The 17,057-nt window shown below is 39.5% G+C and overlaps 1 protein-coding gene across 2 annotated transcripts in view; it reads right to left on the bottom strand.

Moving 5' to 3' along the window:
- Positions 1–17,057, bottom strand: part of LOC140190970 (mediator of RNA polymerase II transcription subunit 13-like) — a 179,022-nt gene that overhangs the window by 78,352 nt on the left and 83,613 nt on the right. For both annotated transcript variants that reach the window (XM_072247982.1, XM_072247983.1), the window contains exon 3: positions 8,413–8,497. In XM_072247982.1, the coding sequence (XP_072104083.1) occupies positions 8,413–8,497 (85 nt within the window). The remainder of the gene's footprint in view (positions 1–8,412; positions 8,498–17,057) is intronic.

The following is a 17,057-nucleotide window of genomic DNA, read 5'->3' as shown; positions in this document are numbered from 1 at the left end:
CACATTATGCATGGGGGTTGCAGTGATATTTTCCTCTTCCAAATTATATGAATATCCTAAAACAATATACAATCTCAGTACTTTTCACCTGTAGTGGGAATTGCTGCACATAAATTGTGTGTAAGGTCTTACTGTATGCAACATAATGGCTGATACAAGGGAAGGAAAATACAGCAGGTTAAGACCTGGAAAAGGGTGTGCACTTTAAAATCCAGAAGCTCAGCGATCACTGATTAGAATGGAGCTCACCATTCCAGCTTATGGAGAAAAAAAGTATTACAATCAATACCAATTTGCACAAGTGAAAATATATCATAATTTGATTAACAAGTACAGAAGAGTCTCATTTTAAAAGCACAAGATTTAAATTACAGCTATACAACTCATTGCGTTACATTGAATTAGTCCAATTACTGGAAAATCTGTATCAAGTGAATTAAAAAAAAACAGATGGCAACTGGAGCATGCAGGTATTTTGTGAAATGGCACTGTTACAAATTGAGAGCTAGGTCCTTTATTTAAAAAAAAATTGGACAAGCAGTACAGCTTTTGATCCATCAACTTCAACTTGAGATTTCAACAAATTAAAAAACATTTCTTTTCATTCAAAAAAATTGAACTGAGAAGAAAACTACTTAAAATTAGAATTTTTGGTGAAGAAACAGATCATCTTATCCAACAGATGGCACAACAGTTACTGCTGCTGCCTAGTTAGCCTAAACCTAGGACCCAGGTGCAGCCTAATGACAAAAGAATAAAAGGGATGCTGATCATTATTGTTTGAGAGAAAATGAGTTGGAGGTACAGAAAAATAAAGAGATGGAGAATCTGACTGATGAGATTGTTCTACTAGGAGCTGGGATGGACCTGGTAAGTTAAATAGCTCCCCTTTGCATCCTGTGCTAGAGATTATTTATCTTCACGTACTTATCCAGTTTTCTCTGAAATCTATTTATCTGCACTGATCACTTGAACTGACCATTTTCTAACCATGAGATAAAAGAAATTTATCCTCAACTTTTCATGCAATTGATTAGTGAATTCTTACAGAAAACATTGAAAAGAGAAGGCTGATTAACTATCCTAACACTAATTCCATGCTCACCCCTGATCAAGTGTTCCCAACCTGCAGTCCACGATGCCTGGTTAATAGTAGGGGTCCATGGCGGTTAACAGGTGGGGATCCCCTGCTCAAGACTATTAAATGTCAGTTTTCTCTTTCTGCATGTACAATCCCTTAATATTAGATCCACACACAAGCTGCATCTCAATGTCCATCTTAAAATAAGTCTCAATTTTCAAACCCTCCATCAGATCCCTGAAACATGCAGTGATGGGTCAATGTTCAAAAATTTGTCATAGAAGTATATGAATATCAGGAGCAAACTATAGAGATGCAACTCTTGCAGAGCTCCAGTTTTCATCCCATCTCAGCTGGTGATGAGCACCAAGGCAGCACACAAAAATCCAGTTATTTTTTTCCCTCACATTCAGCACCTGGTGATTAGGACTAGAAGTCATGTGGAGGCCATACAACACTTTTGATTTGAAAGAAACAAGGAAATGCAGCTTTACTCTGGAGAATCAGAAAGTATTTTGAAAAATGTATCAAACAGCCCTTTCTGATGAATTTCCAAAAGTTCCACAGATTTGAAACTAAATTAAAATAGCAAGAGAATAAAAGCAGATTAAGCCTTGAATGTGAAGAAAGAAGATGGCCAATCGGAACTGGTCCAACCAACAATGAGAGAAACAAGCTTAACCATTTAAATTAAAAACTACAAATAATAATGTGGACAGAATAAAACTGCAGCCAAACATGCAGAAACCTAAGGAAACAAAAAGGCAGCATCAATTTGCACTTCAAATGAGCTTATCAACTAAGGGACTGATATTTTCTAAGGGTAAAACGACGTGTTTAAGTGGTGATTATCCATTCATGGTGGTTTGTGAATAATGGAATCTTAAAATGTGACCGTCACAGTATTAAAGGTTTAGATCAATTCCATTTCACACGCAAATTCACCAGCATGTTATCTATAACACAACAGGAGCGTTTTTCCACTGCCTTTAACTCAATACCAAAATACATGGCAAAAATTTTTAAACAGTGACAGCATTTAAAGAAATGGCAAAGCTACAGCTAAAGAAGAGAACTAAACAGCCCATAATCTGTCAGTTTAAATTGTGATGTCTCCTGGAATCAGACCCAAATACTAATAATAAAAAAAAAACAAATTGCTTGAGGAACTAAGTGATCCAACAGTATCCACGAAGGCACAAGGATGGTTGATATCTTAGGTCAAGACACTGCATCATGACAAAGTGCAGATAGCTATAAACAAGGGGTGACAGGGAGCAGTGACACAGTCTAGTCAGTTAAAAGTGGAACCATTAATATGGGGGATAATGAGCAGACAGAGACAGGAGAAAACTTTCAGAGATGAAGGCTCATGGGTGATAGGTGGAAATATATAAACAAAAAAGGAAAAAATAAGCAAATGGAGCTAGATGGGGAGAGGGGAAGGATAGTACAAAGTTGAAAGGAGATTCATGGAACAAAAGTAACACTATTACAGCTTGGGCTGCCAGAATTCGAGTTTAATTCCAGCTCCATCTGCAACGAGCTTGTACAGGATATTCTCCTCATGACCAAGTAGTTTTCTTCCATGTGCTGTTTCTTCCCACAGTCCAAAGGCATAGTAGTAGGTTAACTGGTCATTGTAAACTGTCCTGTGATTATTCTAGGGTTAAGTAGGTGGATTGTTGGGCGGCAGGTTCCATTGGGTCATCTGGGCCTGTTCCGCGCTGTATCTCTAAATAAAAATAAATTTTAAAAAGGAGGTGGGGTGATGGGCAGTTGGATAGTTTTTGATCTAGATTCCACCATCCATAATCTGTCTCCAGATTACTATAATATGGTTGCATGACAAGAAATACATAACTTTGAGTCAAAGGGTACAAGTGACCCAAAATTTACTATCAGTGTAACTGCTAGATGATAATTTATGCACTACACCCATAAATATACAACAATATGGCCACATTAGAGTACAACACCTTTATAAACAAGAGATTCTGCAGATGCCAGAAATCCAGTAACACACAAAATACTGGAGGAACTTAGCAGGTCAGACAGAATCTATAAAGAGGAATAAACAGTTGATGTTTTGAGCTGAGACCCTTCGACTGGTCCCAATGAATAGGCTCAGCCCGAAGTGTCAACTGTTTCATTTCCTTCCATCAATGCTGCCTGACCTGCTGAGTTCCTTCAGCATTTTGTGTATTACTCACTTCAATGTTTTAATACTCAACTTCTTGCTTCAGTCATTTATCATTTCCTCATCAGTCCTTCAAAAATAAAGGTACACTGCTTCCGTGCTGGATTTGTTGAATCCAAGGTGACTGATGAAGCCTGCATGAGAACTATCGACTTTCCCACAGCAAGTGCCTGACTGGGCAGGTGAGTAGTTGGTAAAGTGGCATACTCTTTCTGTTACACCACTTTGGTGTGCACAAGATTCTCAAAATACTCAAAATGCATTTCTACTTTTAGCAATAATTGGGCTGACAGTGCTCAGAGTACAGAGGCATACTGAAATTTTCAGAGGCTGGACATCCTTGAATTTGTTCCACTGACAAAACTACACAGTGTCTGTTTGAAAACTCTGGTGCAAGGTTTGTAAACATCATGGCATACATGAGGTTTTGACAGTGTTGACTGTGTCAGGAAAATGATGCATTGTCTTCACTATAATTGGCTCTACAGTACACCCGATGACTAAGATCATGACTTGTACAGCATTATAAACTAAACACAGGAGGGAGACTGAATTCGAGGGGTGTTCTACAGTTCCTCACAGTTACAGTTAAGAGCTTACTGAAGTCCTGATTGGCCATGTATTGTGCTGCTCCCTGCACTTCTGGAGTTATGTCACAAAGATGTACATTGTATTTCTTGAACAGAATCCATGTTCTGATTAGAGTTGGAGCTTTATGATGAATGGGAAGAGGTAGTTTAGGAGCATAATATGGCAATAACCTTCAGTGAAGGGAAATCACAGACAGATTTGTTGTCTATTTTGATAATGGGCACGATTACTGGACCTGACATACATTTATTTCTACTCTTCTTCCCAGATGTGGAAGGTGAGTTTGCAAATTCATGACTGAAGCTCTTGGACACAAAGCATTAGAAATTCAACAAGGTTGCATTTCCTGTGGTATGGGACTTTGGTCTTCGGACTGTAGATGTCTTTAACAGCATGGAAAGCTCCACGAATAATTATTGTCAGTGGATCTTTGGACCTTCTGAGTTCTTTCCACCACTCTCCATCTGTTTGTAACATCAAGTATTTTCTGATGACCTCTGCCATCAGACTGAGGAATAGATGAGCTGTCAAACCCAGGAACACCTTAAAGCTTCACCATAGTGGCACAGGTAGTCGTGTTTCTGCCTCACATCTCCAATGTCCCATGTTTGACTTTGACGTACAGTACTCTGCATTGGGTCTACATATTTCCTTGTGGCCATGCATTTCCTTTCTTTCTTTTTCAATCTTTTTATTAATTTCAAAACATAAAAACAAAACATAGCAATAATACAAATAGTAGGAGATATATTGTTTCACTTAAAAAAGTAATTACAAAACCAAATAGTATAAATTAACAAGGCTCCCAATCATGTAGAACTAACAACAGATAATACAAAGCAAAAAAAAAAACTGGGACAAAAAAACCATGAAAAAGAAAAAAAACAAAACAAAAAAAAACAAACCCTATCCCCAAAGAAAAGCAGAGTTAATCAACTAAACTAAAAGACTTGAGCAAAACTAACAACTTAAAAATGGAAAAGAAGAAAACCTTAGTGTCAACGACTCCATTCCTCTCCAACAGCAGTACAGAGAGATAAAACAAGTTTGGAAATGATCAAATTACATCAAATGAAAATGCTGAATGAATGGCCTCCAAGTTTTTTCAAACTTAATGGAAGGGTCATAAACCGCACTTCTAATTTTCTCCAAATTCAAACACACCATCGTTTGTGAAAACCAATGAAATACATTAGGAGGGTTAATCTCTTTCCAATTCAACAAAATGGACCTTCGAGCCATTAAAGTAAGAAATGCAATCATCCTACGTGATGAAGAGGTTAAATTATTTAAATCTATCATTGGTAGTCCAAAGATAGCAGTAATTGGATGAGGTTGCAAGTCTATATTTAGGACCGTTGAAATAATATCAAAAATATCTTTCCAATATTTCTCCAACAAAGGACATGACCAAAACATGTGGGTTAAAGAAGTATCTCGGAATGACATCTGTCACATATTGGATTAATATAAGAGTAATAACGAGATAGTTTATCTTTGGACATATGAGCCCTGTGCACTACTTTAAACTGTATCAACCTATGTTTAGCACATACAGAGGATGAATTCACCAACTGAAGAATTTTTTCCCATTTTTCAGTCGGTATATTAATCTCAAGTTCTCTTTCCCAGTCAGCTTTAATTAGAAGCATCAGGACATAAATTCATAATTATATTATATATAATTGCTACTACACTTTTCTGAGAGAGATTTAACTCTAAAATTTTTTCCAAAGTGTCCATTGGATATGGGTGTGGAAAATTAGGGGAAACAGTAATTAAAAAGTTTCTAATCTGTAGATATCTAAAAAAGTGAGATCTGGGTAAGTTATATTTATTAGAGAGTTGATCAAAAGACATAAAACAATTATCCAAAAATAAATCACGAAAAGATATTATACCTTTGGTTTTCCAATCAAAGTAAGCTTGATCCATAGTGGAAGGTTGAAACAGAAAATTTGATATAATGGGACTTGCTAGAATAAATTGATTAAACCCAAAAAATCTTCGGAATTGAAACCATATGCATAAAGTATGCTTAACTATTGGGTTATTCATTTGTTTATACAATTTAAAAGTAGTAAAAGGAAGTGAAGTTCCTAAAACCGAACCCAAGGAAAACCCTTGTAATGAATTAGATTCAAGATTTACCCAATGAGGGTTTAAAGATACATCCAAATCTCGTAACCAAAATTTTAAATATCGAATATTAATTCCTCAAGGGTCCTCAAGGGTCTCTGGTTTCCTCCCACAACCCAACAATATCGAGATTGGTAATATGGTCACTGTAAGCTGTCCTTATTTTATAGAAGAAAAGTTGAAATTGAGAGGCTGATAGGAAAGTGGGGAGAATAAAATGGGATCAGTTGTCAGTGGGCACTTGATGTTTAACACAAACTTGGCAGGTTGAATAACTCATTTCCATGCTGTATAACCATTAATCTTCTATACAGGTATTAGTATAGCTGACTTCAGGAAAGCATATGCTGGGGACACTAAATCCAATTGGCTTGGCAACAGATTGCCCGCGACACTGAGGAACTACTTCCTTGGAGGCTTTGAACATTTTAACATTGACTTTCAGTTAATGCTGACAGTTTGGTTTAATTGGTTGAGATAATAGAACAAACTTGGCAGTGATCAGTTCAACAATTATGGGTACGCATCACTGCACAAGTGATACGGACATCTTTGCATTCCCTTGTTCTAATAATGTTGTAGCCTCATCGGTGCCAGGCCCTTGCATACTTATCCTGCTTACAAAGCATGGTGAACACACAAAATGCTGGAGGAACTCAGCACAATGGGCAGTATCCATGGAGGAAAATGAATAGTCAACATTTCAGACCAAGACCTTTGATCAGGACTCCTCAGCAGTCCTGACCAAGGCTCTCTGCCTGAAACATCAACTATTCATTTTCTGCCATCAATGCTGCCTGACCCATTGAGTTCCTCCAGCATTGTGTGTGTGTTGATCTAGATTTCCAACATTTGCTATCTCTCATGTTTACAAAGCAGTCTGTAGGTTATAGAAAGATCACGCTCCAAGCCTTTTACTGGGGAGGACCACATCCTTCCTAATCCTTAGCCAAAGATGCCTTGCCAAAGGGTTACATTTTTCCTTACAATAGTACTAAAGTCACCTGGGATATTAATTTGCCTCCTTTTGAAACCAGATAATGATTTTTTTTTTCAAAATCAAATTACAAATCTTCTTTGGCAACATCCTTAAGTTCTAGGGTTCGGATTTGTGCACTGATGACTTAAGGGACAAAATGCTTTCATTAATTCATTAAAAGTTCACTGTGAAGATTCTATTTCCCTTCCAGTTTGTCACTGAAGAAGATGCAGCCACTACTTTGTCTGACATTGACATTGGCGCTGCTACCATGGGCGGGAGATGGCCACTTGAGAGTTGCTGAGCAAACAATCCACGAGAAACCCAATGTTCTAGGTCCTGAATTTGGAGTCAAAATGCCTTTTGCTTCTTTTAACATTGGATAACTACCACAGACTTGGTATGTTATATAGCTTGGTCTTGACCCAATAGCAAGAGAGACCAAAACAGCTGGATCCAGTTTCTGTTGCATGAGATTTATTGCTCACACCAAAGCCCCACTTAGCACCATGCACAGATTCAGACATAAAAGGTGGCACCCTGAGTTAAGGAAAAAATGCACAAAACTTCTGGATATTTTGTACTTTAAAAGTTCCCATTATCCCAAACACCAAACCGTTAAGATACAAACACGTCTGTTGGCAAGTTTCAAACTTGTTTAACTTGTTTACCTACCATCCATAACTACAACTCAAAAGGTCTTCTACTGGCCAAATACAAAGTTCTAAAGTTTTAAAATATGTCCTGTAACTGCTTTTTCTCCCCAAAGAATTGAAGCATTCACCATTATTCCAGACTATTTAGAGTACTAAAATATAATCAGTTCAAGATTGGAAGCTTTGAACTGTAATGGAAAGTAATTTAATTTATGCTGTGACTAATAATGGGCCTTGATCTATTATGAAGGACATGCATCTGACAGCCAGCGCCAACAAATGCAACAGCATCCTAATTTCTGGTCAAAGCCCTCACATTGCAAGAAAAGTAACAGGCTGAGATTCAGGCCTACTAATCTGGTGACAGAGTTTAGCATTACTTAAAATGTTTTAAAACTACCTATAGCTACTTGAACAAGATTTGAATTTTGTTGACGTTGAAGATATCAGAAAGATCAACTCTGATAGAATTAAAAGAGTTTGTTAATTGCTGGAAGAATTCTACACCTTATTACCTGAACCCAAATTATATACATATGGCTTGAAAAGAAGTATTTTCAAGTAGTCTGGCTGTTTTAATAAAAACTTTTTACCTTGCAAAGTATAACAAAGTGCAGTTGTTAAAAACTAAACAGACCTAACATCCCTCTGAATTGTTCTGAATACAATTCTGTAAACTAAATATAAATTCACATATAATAGATCATAAACAATACCATGCATGTTTTTTAAAAATATAAAATTTTAAAGCATCCATGCGACTTACCTTTCTAATAAATTATGAATGGCCTTAAAGAGCAGTGTTCTGCATTCGTATGTGAGTCCATTTTCCCAGAGACCCGCATCTACCACTGAAATGCAAGAAAAAATGTCATGAAAGAATGAAATGCAACTTAAATTTTAATTAAATGTACTGTAGACATTAAAAATCAAAAATATGCAGATGACAGAAATCTAATGAGAAAATACTGTAAATTCATGTCAGGAAACAACTATGGAAACAGAAAAGCTCTGAAGAGTGCCTAACCCAAAAATATTACTTCTGTTCCTGCTGTTTCCAGCACTTTCCACCTTGAGCCACAACACTCAGCTGAGGTAAAAATACATTACATTCATTCAACTAAGTGCATATTATCTCATCAAAAGTCAGGAATAAAAAATGTTTAAAAATGCGCCAAATAAATCTACACAAAGCATTTTAATTCATTTGAAGTTCACACAATCATAGGTTGAATGCAATAGATGACTAATGTACAAAGGATTCCACAAATAAATTGTGAAATGATCAAAATCAGTAATACTGCAAGTGAAATGACTATCGAGCCCAAATCTTCTTCATCTATAGTTCAATTCCTTGACTCATTCTACATATCCCAGCAATATTTTCTCATTCACTTCCTGACTGAAAGATAAGATTTTTATTCTGCTAGTTCTTTTGCAAATTACTTGCACAATTCTTAAACCCCATACTTTCAACCGCAGAACCATTTCTCATAACATATTAATGACACAGGCTAGGGTCTTAGTTTCATTTTGATCACTGCTGAACTTTATACACCTCCCCATCCCCAACCAAGACTTCAGGATTCCACTCAGCACCTGAGCACCCTTATTCTAAAATTGTTAAAAATTGAGCTACATCCAGCTACATGGATCATACCTTGAAATCATTTTCATCTGGAAACCATACTCCCCCACCTGTGCTCTAAACTTAAATTCTCATTTTCAAATCCCTCCATAGCTTTGCACATTGTTCAACTAAAATCTCCTTAAAATGTCACCATTGATTATGCTTCCACCACTTTTCCAGCAACTTGGTCTAGCCATCCACTATTCCATGCAAAAAAAAATCTGCCCTGCACATCTCCCCCTTCCCACTTTGAATGCCCCATCATTTAGTGCTTTTTCTACCCTGGGAAAAAAAAAAGATTTTGACCATCTACGCCTCATAATTTTATAAACCTTCTGGTTAATTGGAGCAGTAGCTTATCTAGGACAATTCTTAAAAAACAAAACTAATTGAGAAAATAGCCAAAAAAAGGGATTAATTTCATTTATTTAGGATACTATGCCACTTAATTGGGGCAGGAAACAGCTACTGAACAGTTTCCAACTAGTTTTAGACATGTGCATTTGTCTGGCTGTTTAAAAACAACACCATGCTTAGAGGAATTTGTTTTTAAATAGTGTCAGTTATATATGCTTGCGTTATGCTATTCATTTGGGCCAACTGACATTGAAAAAAAACAGTGATTTTTGACATTACTTCATGCAACAAGGTAGTCAACTACCTGCACTAGGTGTCTGCATTGATTAATGTTCATTTATTGTTGATCACTATGTGTATGTACACACACATTCCTTCATATACACACACACACATCCCTTCATATACACACACACACACCCAGAATAAAACACAAATAATCTGCTTAAATAAAAAACACACAATCGTACTTTTCATGTCTTTATTGAACACATTGTTTAATCATTCACAGTCCAGGCTGGAAAAATTATGGGCACCCTTGTATTTAATAACTGGTAGAAACTTCTTTAGCAGCAATTACCTCCACCAAACATTTCTTGCAGCTGCTGATCAGACTTGCACAACAGCAAGTAGGAATTTTAGACCATTCCTCCATATAAAACTGTAATGTTCATCAATATTTCTGGGATATCTTGCATGAACAGCCCTGACCTGGCCATTCTAAAACAAATTTTCTTTTTAAACCATTCTGTTGATTTTCTCATGTTTCAGATCATTATTTTGTTGCATCATCCAACTTCTATTAAGCTTCAGGTAAAGGACCGCTACCATGACATTCTCCTGTAAAATGTCTTGATACAATTTTGAATTCATTGTTTCCTCAACAATTGCAAGCTGTCCAGGCACTGAGGCTCAAACCATGATGCTCCTTCCACTGCGCTTCACAATTGGGATGAGGTTTTGGTGTTGATGTGTAGTGCCCTTTTTCCTCAAAATGCAGAGGTGTGTATTTCTGCTAAAAAGTTCAACTTTTGTCTCATCTGTCCACAGAACATTGTCCCCAGAAGTGTTGTAGAACATCTAGGTTGTCTTTGCAAACTTGAGACATGCAGTAATGTTCTTGTTCAAGAGCAGTGGTTTTATTCTATGGTGTCCTTCCAGATACACCAATCTTGCTCAGTGATCTTCTTAAAGTGGACACATGAAGAGACTTTAGCAAATTCAAGAGATTTCTGCAGGTCTTCTGCTGTTAACCCTTTGGTCTTTTTTCACCTCCTTCAGCATGGCACTTGTGCTCTTGTTGTCAGCTTTGCAGGATGCCCACTCCTAAGGAGAGTAGCAACAGTACTGAATTTCCTCCATTTGAAGACAATATCTCTTACTGTGGACTGATGATCACACAAGTCTTTAGAAATGCTTTTGTAGCCTTTTCAAGCTTCACACATCTCTACAATTCTTCTTCTAAGATCCTCTGAAAGTTGTTTTTAATCGAGGTATGGTATGGTGAACATAAACAGCTCTTTCTTGAGAAGAGCAGGCTCTGTCAGTAACCTGACTTTATGTGCCTCTTTTTAAAAAAATGTAAGGCAGGGCACAGCACTTCTACAATTCACACCTCCAATCTCATCTCATTGATCGGAGCACCTGATTCAAAATAGCTTTTGTAGAAGGTAGTACCCCAGAGGGTCACATACAAGGGGTGATTGATAAGTTCGTGGCCTAAGGTAGACGGAGGTGAGTTATACAGCTGTTGTTATATGCATATGCAGGTCAACTCTGAGTGGCTATGCAGAAAGTTTGAAGTTAATAACTCATCAGGGGTGATTGATAAGTTTGTGGCCTAAGATAGAAGGAGATGAGTTATTTAATCAAAGAGTTGTCCTGCATGTAACAGCTGTATAACTCACCTCAGTCTACCTTAGGCCACAAACTTATCAATCACCCCTGCTGTGGACACTTTCTGGAGGTCCAAGATCCGTATGCTCCACGACTGCTGGACTAAGTGTGTAAATGTAGGAGGGGACTATATTGAAAAATATAAATGCAGAAAATTTATTTTATAGATGTACAAACATAAACAAATATAATAAGTAGAGCAAAAAGGGAGCAAATTGTGAAGTAGTGACCATTCAGAAATCTGATGGCAGAAGGAAAGAAGCTGTTCCTAAAACCTTGAGTCTGTTTTCAGGCTCGTATACCTCCTCCCTTATTGTGGTATTGAAGAGGACATGTACTGACAGATGCCTTCCTTTTGAGGACACATCCCTAATCCTGTGGAGATTGGTGCCCATAATGGAACTGGCTGGGTTGAAAACCCACTGCAGTTTTTTCTGATCCTGTGCAGCAATGGTCCCTCCATACTAGACGGTATTATAACCAGTTAGAATGCATTTGTAGAAATTTGCCGCAGCTTCCCTTCAGAAGGTACCTGACCATCATTTTCTATCTTTCTAAATTTCTAGTATTCATAAATACTTTTTGACCCATTTGTTTTCACATTAATATTGGGAACTAATTCTTGAGAATCATTTACTAAAATAGTACCTACTTTTTGTATTAAGATTACTGCCAAATGAACTGGAGAACTTTGCACAAAAAGTAATGACATGACTTTTGACTTGTTTGGCAGACAAAGAGCTTTTACTAGGTTTCAAACTCTTGTTTTCTAAAGTTTTGTTCCACAGTCCATAAGACCACAAGATATAGGAGCCCATCGTCTGCTCTGCTGTTCAATCATGGGCTGATCCAATTCTTCCAGTCATCCCCACTCCCCTGCCTTCTCCCCATACCCTTTGATGCCCTGGCAAATCAAGAACCTATCTCTGCCTTAAATGCACCCAATGACTTGGCCTCCACAGCCACTCTTGGCAACAAATTCAACAGATTTACCACCCTCTGACTAAACTAATTTCTCCACAACTCTGTGCTAAATGGACGTCCTTCAATCCTGAAGTTGTACCCTCTTGGCCTGGACTCCCCTACCATGGGAAATAACTTTGCCATACCTAATCTGTTTAGGCCTTTTAACATTCAGAATGTTTCTATGACATCCCCCTCATTCTCCTGAACTCCAGGGAATACAGCCCAAAAGCTGCTAGACATTTCTCATACAGTAACCCTTTCATTCCTGGAATCATTCTCATGAATCTTCTCTGAACCCTCTCCAATGTCAGTATATCCTTTCTAAATAAGGAGCCCAAAACTGCACACAATACTCCAAGTGTGGTCTCACGAGTGCCTTACAGAGCCTCAACATCACATCCCTGCTCTTATATTCTATACCTCTAGAAATGAATGCCAACATTGCGTTTGCCTTCTTCACAACCCACTCAACCTGCAGGTTAACCTTTAAGGTATCCTGCACAAGGACTCCCAAGTCCCTTTGCAACTCTCATTTTGAATTCTCTCCCCATCTAAATGATAGCCTGCCCATTTATTTCTTTCACCAAAGTGCATGACCATACACTTTCCAACATTGTACTTCCTTTGCCCATTCCCCTAAACCAGCAGCCCCCAACCACCAGGCCGTGGACCAGTACTGGGCCGCAAAGCATGTGCTACCAGGACGGGAGGAAACGATATGATTTGGCCATACGAGTCAGCTGCACCTTTCCTCATTCCCTGTCACGCCCACTGTGGAGCTTGTACGCACGCGAGGTCATTACCCTCGCGTCATCCACGTCAGCAAGGGAAGGAGATCAGCTCCTCGAGCTTGCAAATGACGGCAGGCTGAAAAGTCTGTTTGACATAACATCTCTGCCGGCACTCTGGATTAAAGTCAAGGCTGAATATCCTGAGATAGCCACGAAAGCACCGGAAACATTGCTTCCATTTCCAACATATCTCTTCAATGAATGCAACGAAAACTAAATTGCAGAATAGACTGGACATAAGGAACCCCCTTCGAGTATCGCTGTCTCCCATCACCCTTCGATGGCACCGTCTTGTTGCAGGGAACAAGTATTCAGCTCAGGGCTCCCACTGATTCAGCGATATTGGTGTGTTGAAATGATTTTATATGTTCATACAGGGAAAATGTGCGCTGTGTTTAAAATCCAAACGTAACTTAAAATGCTATGATACTATTGACTTACTTATATAACCATATAACAATTACAGCACGGAAAGAGGCCATCTCGGCCCTTCTAGTCCGTGCCAAACTCTTACTCTCACCTAGTCCCACCCACCTGCACTCAGCCCATAACCCTCCATTCATTTCCTGTTCATATAGCTGTCCAATTTTTCTTTAAATGATAATATCGAACCTGCCTCTGCCATTTCTACTGAAAGTTCATTCAACACTTACTTCAAGCTCCCCTGTCCTCCTCTGATAATTGACTTATCACTATATTCATGCAAGGAAAATATGCGCTGTGTGTTTAATATTAAATTCGTTAGATAAACCCTTTTAGAAACAAAATTGAGTGTATTAGTCATACTTTATTGATCCCAGGGGAAATTGGTTTTCGTTACAGTTGCACTATAAATAATAAATAGTAATAGAACCATAAATAGTTAAATAGTAATATGTAAATTATGCCAGTAAATTATGAAATAAGTCCAGGACCAGCCTATTGGCTCAGGGTGTCTGACCCTCAAAGGGAGGAGTTGTAAAGTTTGATGGCCACAAGCAGGAATGACTTCCTATGACGCTCTGTGTTGCACCTCGGTGGAATGAGTCTCTGGCTGAATGTACTCCTGTGCCCAACCAGTACATTATGTAGTGGATGGGAGACATTGACCAAGATGGCATGTAACTTAGACAGCATCCTCTTTTCAGACACCACCGTGAGAGAGTCCAGTTCCATCCCCACAACATCACTGGCCTTACGAATAAGTTTGTTGATTCTGTTGGTGTCTGCTACCGTCAGCCTGCTGCCCCAGCACACAACAGCAAACATGATAGCACTGGCCACCACAGACTCGTAGAACATCCTAGCATCGTCCGGCAGATGTTAAAGGACCTCAGTCTCCTCAGGAAATAGAGACGGCTCTGTCCCTTCTTGTAGACAGCCTCAGTGTTCTTTGACCAGCCCAGTTTATTGTCAATTCGTATCCCCAGGTATTTGTAATCCTCCACCATGTCCACACTGACCCCCTGGATGGAAACAGGGGTCACCGGTACCTTAGCTCTCCTCAGGTCTACCACCAGCTCCTTAGACTTTTTCACATTAAGCTGCAGATAATTCTGCTCACACCATATGACAAAGTTTCCTACTGTAGCCCTGTACTCAGCCTCATCTCCCTTACTGATGCATTCAACTATGGCAGAGTCATCCGAAAACTTCTGAAGAATGACAAGACTCTGTGTGGTATTTGAAGTCCGAGGTGTAAATGGGGAAGAGAAAGGGAGACAAGACAGTCCCCTGTGGAGCCCCAGTGCTGCTGATCACTCTGTCGGACACACAGTGTTGCAAGCACATGTACTGTGGTCTGCCAGTCAGGTAGTCAAGAATTAGCCACTTATCACCTATATTTTTACCATCTGACCAGCTGGCTCCAATCATTGATCCAGAGCAAACACAGAGGACCCTTACCAGGGTCGACCCACAAAAAGCGGGATGTCCCGACAACATCCATGGACGTGTACCCAAGGAATGTGCTGATGTATTAGCAAATGTCCTGATGGACATTTTCAACATCTCCCTTAGCCAAGCCAATGTCCCCAGATGCTTCAAAATCTCAACAATCATCCCTGTAGCAAAGAAATCAGTTGTAGCCTGTCCGAATGATTACCGTCCCATTGCCCTGACCCCCATAGTGATGAAATGTTTTGAACGGCTTGTCAAGCCTCATATCACAGCCAGCCTCTCCTCATTGCTGGATCCTCTACAGTTTGCTTATCGTCCAAATCGCTCTACAGAGGATGCAATATCCACCACACTGCACACAGTTCTCTCTCACTTGGACAACAAAGACACTTATGCCAGAATCCTGTACATTGATTTCAGTTCAGCGTTCAATACCATCATCCCGCAGAGACTAGTGGAGAAACTGTCGCTTGGCCTTAACATTGCCATGTGTCGCTGGATTCTGGATTTCTTGACAGAGAGACCACAGTCAGTCCGTGTTGGCAGGAACATCTCTGACTCCATCACACTGAGCACTGGATCCCCACAAGGCTGTGTGCTTAGCCCATTGCTGTTTACACTGCTAACACATGACTCTGCAGCCAGATCCAAGGAGAACCTGATCATTAAATTTGCTGATGACACCACAGTGGTGGGGCTTATCAGCAAAAATGATGAAACAATGTACAGGGAGGAGGTCAAACACCTAGAGAGCTGGTGCAGTGATAACAACTTGATGCTTAATGTCACCAAAACCAAGGAGATGATAGTTGATTTCAGATGGTCTCAGCCTGAGCACACACCCCTCAGCATCAGCGGCTCCACAGTGGAGAGAGTGGAAAACATCAAGTTCCTTGGGGTGCAGATCTCGGACAATCTCACCTGGTCCAGGAACACCACTGGGATTGTGAAACGGGCCCAGCAGAAATTGCACTTTCTGAGGAAGCTTAAACAAGCATCACTCCCCACTAATATCTTAACTACATTCTACAGAGGCGTGGTTGAGAGTGTGCTGACCTTTAGCATCAGCCAATAGGCTGGTCCTGGACTTATTTCCTGGCATAATTTACATATTACTATTTAATTATTTATGGTGCAACTGTAACGAAAACCAATTTCCCCCGGGATCAATAAAGTATGACTATGACAACCTGGTACTCCAGCTGCAGTGCTGTCGACAAAAAAGCCTTGCAGAGTGTGCTTAGGGGAGCAGAGAAAGTTATTGGGGTCTCCCTACCTTCTGTCCAAGACCTCTTTCAGAGTCGATGCCTCCAGAAGACACGGTACATCATTAAAGACCCCTCACACCCTCTTCATGAATTGTTTGTTCTTCTGCCATCAGGCAAACGTTACAGGAGCATCAAAACTAAAACCACAAGGCTGCTAAATAGCTTCCTCCCACAGGCAGTCAGACTGCTAAATAGCCGCTCTACCTGACTCTGCTTTGGACACTTTTAACTTGCACTGGACACTTATAACTTGATTTTAACTGACATGTGGCTGTTGTGTTCTACTATTTATTGTTACGTTTTTTAGTGTTGCATTTGTTATGTTATGATTGCACTGCTCCTGAGAAACACTGTCTCATTCTGTCCTGCAGAGCTGATGCATGGTTAGAATGACAATAAAGTTTTTTGAATCTTGAATATTCCAGTCGTGACTAACAACACCTCCCCCCCCCCCACCGAACAGAATCGCCAAAAACGATTTGTAGAAAAATATGGATGCACTCACTGGTGCCTGCGCAAGGCTTCATGGTCATGGTAGTCTTTCTTGGGGTAAAGACAACATATTTGACTGCTGCTCTTGTCTGTTGGCAACCCTACCCACCCCCCACCCCCCGGTCGGCCGGTC

Source organism: Mobula birostris, chromosome 31 (genome assembly GCF_030028105.1).
Source record: "Mobula birostris isolate sMobBir1 chromosome 31, sMobBir1.hap1, whole genome shotgun sequence".
Classification (NCBI taxonomy): Eukaryota; Metazoa; Chordata; class Chondrichthyes; order Myliobatiformes; family Myliobatidae; genus Mobula; species Mobula birostris.
The sequence above is the reverse complement of the archived record's forward strand: the minus strand, read 5'-3'. Positions and strand labels throughout refer to the sequence as shown.